Source organism: Echinops telfairi, unplaced genomic scaffold (genome assembly GCF_000313985.2).
Source record: "Echinops telfairi isolate 266 unplaced genomic scaffold, ASM31398v2 ScPeMD7_7420;HRSCAF=8458, whole genome shotgun sequence".
Taxonomy (NCBI): Eukaryota; Metazoa; Chordata; class Mammalia; order Afrosoricida; family Tenrecidae; genus Echinops; species Echinops telfairi.
Window position 1 is genome coordinate 16,724,334 of NW_022111320.1, and position 5,396 is coordinate 16,729,729.

At 35.0% G+C, this 5,396-nt stretch overlaps 1 protein-coding gene across 1 annotated transcript in view; it reads left to right on the forward strand.

Moving 5' to 3' along the window:
- The window catches only part of SEC62 (SEC62 homolog, preprotein translocation factor), a 38,425-nt gene that overhangs the window by 9,466 nt on the left and 23,563 nt on the right, over nt 1-5,396 (forward strand). The window contains exons 2-4 of the mRNA XM_045297669.1: nt 1,253-1,361; nt 2,581-2,686; nt 4,758-4,815. Of these exons, the coding sequence (XP_045153604.1) occupies nt 1,253-1,361; nt 2,581-2,686; nt 4,758-4,815 (273 nt within the window). The remainder of the gene's footprint in view (nt 1-1,252; nt 1,362-2,580; nt 2,687-4,757; nt 4,816-5,396) is intronic.

Here is a 5,396-nt window from a genome sequence, read left to right on the forward strand (position 1 = left end):
ATTAACCGCGATAAACGAGGGTTCACTGTATTCACCAGGCTCCATAGCAAGAATTTATACATACTAAATGTAACCAAGGACAGGGCTTTTGTTTAACTGCTTTGGGCAATAAAGAAACTTTGAAAGTGAATACATATGTGGGTGGGTGGGTGAACTAACTACACACAAGGAATGGTCTGGCTAATGGAGTTCAGAAGGAAAGACAATAAATCAAGTAAAAGAAGACATGAAGATGGGGTTGGTGAACTTAGTGAAAGAAATAATAGAAAAAAGGGAGAGTTGGGAGAAAAGGACTGGTGGTGCAGTGGTCAAAGCACTGGACTGCTAACCAAAAGTTCAGGTCAGTGGTTCAAATCTACCAGCACTCTCCCCAGAGGAAGAGGTGGCAGTTTGCTTCTATAAAGACTTACAGCCTTGGAAACCCTACTCTCCTGCATGGTCACGAGAAGTTGGATTGGACTCAATAGCAATGGGTTTGGTTTGGTTGAACTGTAACAGGAAAGAAAAATTCAATAAAGATTATGTTAAAATGTTTCAGATATATAGTTTGAAATGGTAGCCCCTCTTTCACTTTATTTGATTGTTCTAAAAATTACTGAATTACTATTAGTTGTAATTCACTTCCATTAATTCGTTTTCCCCACAAGGCTGTAATTTCTCTTCCTATTACATTTTTTTCTTTTTGCCTCACCTGCAAAAAAAAGAGAACGCTAAGGAAAGAAAATCATTTCAGGTGCTAGCAGAGATGTGCAAACACAAGGGGACAGGAAATGAAATAAAAGTTCAGTGTCATGGTTACGACTCTTATTTATGGCTAGCATACAGTCACAGCTATTTGTGGTTAATTTGAAAATTATTATGGTCTGTTGTCCATTCCCCATTATTTAATATTTATTTATGTCACCTGCTTCTACTTGGATATTTGAGCACTTGCTATTGATGACCTCTTTAGTTATCACTTTTGACGAAAGTGAAGGTGAACTTGGTAAAATGTAGTTATCTTACCATCCTGGGAAAAAACACCTGAAAACAAATGCCGTACAGCTGAGGAGAAAAAGATAGGCAGGCAGGCTTGGCTCCATCAACTTGTATTTGAAAAACATGCAATTAAATCTCTTATTACTAGACTTGTGCCAGAGAAATCATGTAAGATGGATATGCCACTTGGGAAGATTTCTAGAACAGATTTACACATTATTCTTAAGTGTGAATTTTCATGTATATGATTATACCATATATTCTTATTTTGCAGGAGGTTGGTGAACCATCTAAAGAAGAGAAGGCTGTAGCCAAATATCTTCGATTCAACTGTCCAACGAAGTCCACCAATATGATGGGTCATCGGGTTGATTATTTCATTGGTAGTATTATTTATAGCATTAAAATCATTAGGGTGTATCTTATGAATATGCCTCATCTGAGGTTTTGCAACTTTTTATAGTACTTTCTAAGGAATTGATAAAGCTGAATGATAGGCATGTGGCAATTGTAGTGATTGAAATTTTCTTTAAGTGTTTTTCAAAGATAAACATTTGTTGGAAATTTTAAAAATAGGATTTATTTCCACTGTCATACTACCTTTGTTCAGAGAGATTGATGGCTATAAAACTCTACATCAGAGTTCAGTGTGAAACTGTCCTGTTAAAGCCAACTTAGGAGCTTTGGTTCTCACATTATCCAGATAACCTCACTATAGGCTGATGCCCTTTATCATAGAGCACTATAGCTTATGTAGTGGTTGGATTTGCCTGTCTTCACCAATAAAAATGCATTGCCACTATATCTGGAAAAGAAATTCTTTTATCTTTATGTTATGATTGACTTTGGCAATCCCCTTTTTTAAAGTAGACATACTATTCAGATCTAATATGCTTAGTTTATCTCTAGTAACAATAGTGAGGATTCCTGTTGGTACGATAGTGAAACCCTTCGGCTGCTAACCCAATAGGTCAGTGGTTGGAACTCACCCACTGCTCTGAGGCAAAAGACAACATGCTCCTGAAATGGTAAAACCATTTGGGGCAGTTTCTATTCTACCCTGTCCTACAAGGTTTCTGTGAGTCTGAATCAACTTTTGATGGCAGTGAATTTGGTTTGTTTTTTTAGTACAGAGTCCGGGTGGCTCAATGGTTAAGCAGTACAGAGCCCGGGTGGCTCAATGGTTAAGCGTTAACACTGCCAACTGAAAGGTGGTTCAGTTTGAACCCACCCAGTGTGGCTCTTCAGGAAAAAGACATAAAGATCTACTCTTAAAAATAACCGCATGGGAAATCTTTGTGGGTAGTTCTACTTGGACACATGGTACCAATATTTGTCTTGAAAATTTATCTTGCTTTAGTTAATAATTGAATACCATTTATTTCCCATCTTACTTGGAAAAGATGTTCATTAATAAGTTGAAGTTTTAAACGACTAACATCATGTCTGACTTAATTTACTACATTAAAAGACTTTTGCTTTAGTGGGTTTGTCTTTGTTTTATTATTTTCAGTTGTCAAAGTGTGAAATTTTCTTTGCATAGCTTTGAGTTTGACAGATATGAATCCTCCAGTATATTAAATTCAAAATGCTTCCTTTTAGCTTCAAAAGCAGTGGATTGCCTTTTGGATTCAAAGTGGGCAAAGGCCAAGAAAGGAGAGGAAGCTTTATTTACAACCCGGGAGTCTGTGGTTGACTACTGCAACAGGTAGTGTTTATTTCTTACTGAAGGATAGCATAAATTGTAATTTTAAAATACATTCTGCATGTTCCTGAAACTCCTTAACTATTCTCATCATTAGACTATGCTATTACACTCTGGCCCAAGCAGTTTTCACCTGTTACCTACAATTTTATTTTTTTCCAGCATCTCTGAAGATGATTTTATTTTTGTATTTTATTGTTACATCTTTTAATTAATTTTTATTTTTCTGTTCTGTACAGTTAAACATTTGCAGGGTAAGCAATAAAACTCATAAACCACTGTATACAGTGAACAAAAGAGTTCTTTTTTAGAGCAATTGGTTGGGGAGTTTTCCCAAAAAAACTTTGGCAAGGATTCCTTGTAATTGTTGTTCTTGTTTTTGTGTATTTACTGACCTGTAAGTCAGCAACCTTCTCTGTTTGCTTGTTTAGTGAATGCTAATGCAATGCCTCCTTGGAAAATCAGGCAGCTGCAACATCTATCAAGTCTTTTCTTGAGGATCACAAGGCAGAGGCAGTTCACTAATATATCTATGGCTTTTTATAATAGAAAAATCTTTGGTGTGCCTTAAAGACAAAAATCACTTTCTTCATTCTTAGAAATAATACTGTATTTTTTCTTAATAATACTTAAACAATACATTAATAGCTGTTAACTAAGTTTTATTTTCATGACACTAAAGCTAATTTGTAGTCAGAAGGAATTTGAGATTTTAAGTCTCTGTGTTTGTTAGGAATATGTAGCATTCATTTACTAATACTTCATTTTCACACCAGGTTTACAGACATTTTTTATATACCTGTCTTTACGGACACACATCAAACTAACATGTGACCGAAACCACCATTTTCTTTAAAAAAAACAACATATTTCATTTAAAAACAACATAATTGTACACTATTAATTTATAAATGAAACTGTAGTATACATTTATATAACATTTATAATATTTAAAATTACAACATTTGAGATACTTGGTTCTATGTATTGTGAGGTCACTTGGATTTGTCAGTATAACAATCTCTGCTGAATTGTTAGTGTGTACATTTGATGCTTACTTTCTAGGAACGTTTTTTACCACGGTTATATTTATTACTGAAGTAATGCTTTCATGAATGAAACCAATTTACTGGAATGAATACTCAATTTAAGATCCAGTCAAATTGACTTCTATCCATAAGGGATAGGTATACCACATAGAGAATTTTGAGACTGGAAGGTTTAGAAGAAATTTATATGGGTATATATCTGTCTCCTTAAATAGATAAAAGCCAGCATACATAGTAGGAGATAAATGTAAATGTTTTCTGTGACTTTTGTTGAGGAAATCAAAATGCATCCAAATGATTCACCCAGTAAACCTACTGTTAATGGCCCTTAAAGTATCTTAGCCATGTGAGGGAACTGCCTTAAAATCACTATTTCATCATCTGTCTTACTAAACTATGCAGCTAGTTATCAAATCTTTCTTAAAGTTCTTAGTTGGCAAAATCACAAATGGATCTTTCAGAGACTCAGTTTCATTGTTGGAGAAGGATGAGCTAACATTGTGGTACAATTGACATTAATCTTGTGTAAGAATTGACCAAAGTGCCAATTTTGTCTTCTGTCTGCCTCACAAGAGTTTTTATTTTTATATTATTTAATATTTTATATTAAAATGAAGAGATTCTGCAAACGCAGATACTAGGCACAAAGAGGTTAGGTAACTTGCCCACAGACTTTACCCAAGTCACAGAGAAAATAAGTGGCAGAGCCAAGAGTCTAACTTTGTACCCCTTGTTCTTAACTACTGCTTTGGACCATCTCCATACATACCAGATTAATGTGCTCTGTGCTCTTTCTGAATTAATAATGCTAAGAATAGCTAATCTAAGGCAACCACGGAGCTCCCCTGGTGACTAGCACTCATGAGTTCCTGCACAAGCACAAATACAACTTCAGCCATTTTCTTAAGCTAGTGACTCAAGAGAATCTTAGGAAAAACAAGAAAATGTACAGTGATACACAAAATAATTTATTTAATATGTCTAGAAACAAGTATTTACCCTATCTTTTTATGGCCTATTTCAAGTATAAATTCTTCAACCATTAATCATCCATGTGACTTCACATCATCAACTCCCAGTCCGGTAATCCTCTCATCTGGTCTTTCTTTGACCATAACTGGCCACTTCCCATGAATGGTTTCTTACTTCTGTGCTGCCTATCTCTAAATATCAGAGGCATTCCTCCTGTCTTACCTCTACCAGGTCCTCAAGACCACATTAATCTTTATATTTAAAATTTACATAGTAAATATATCGTAAACATTTTGACCTTTAACTATTGTATTGTTGTTTCACCTGAGTTGATTTTTTTTTTTCCTGCTAAATCTGAAGACTGTTACAGGGCTATTCTTTTTTTTAGTCATTTTTTTGGGGGTTCGTACAACTCTTATATATATGCATACATACATGGTGTCAAGCACATTTGTACATTTGTTGCCATCATCATTCTCAAAACAATTTTTTTACTTGAGCCCTTGGTATCAGCTCATTTTTCCCCTCCCTCTCTCATGAACCCTTCATAAATTATAAATTATTATTGTTTTTTCAGGTCTTACACTGTCTGATGTGTCCCTTCACCCACTTTTCTATTGTCTGTCCCCCAGGGAGGGAGTTATATGTAGATCATTGTGATTGGTTCCTCCTTCCCCTTACTCTCCTGGTAT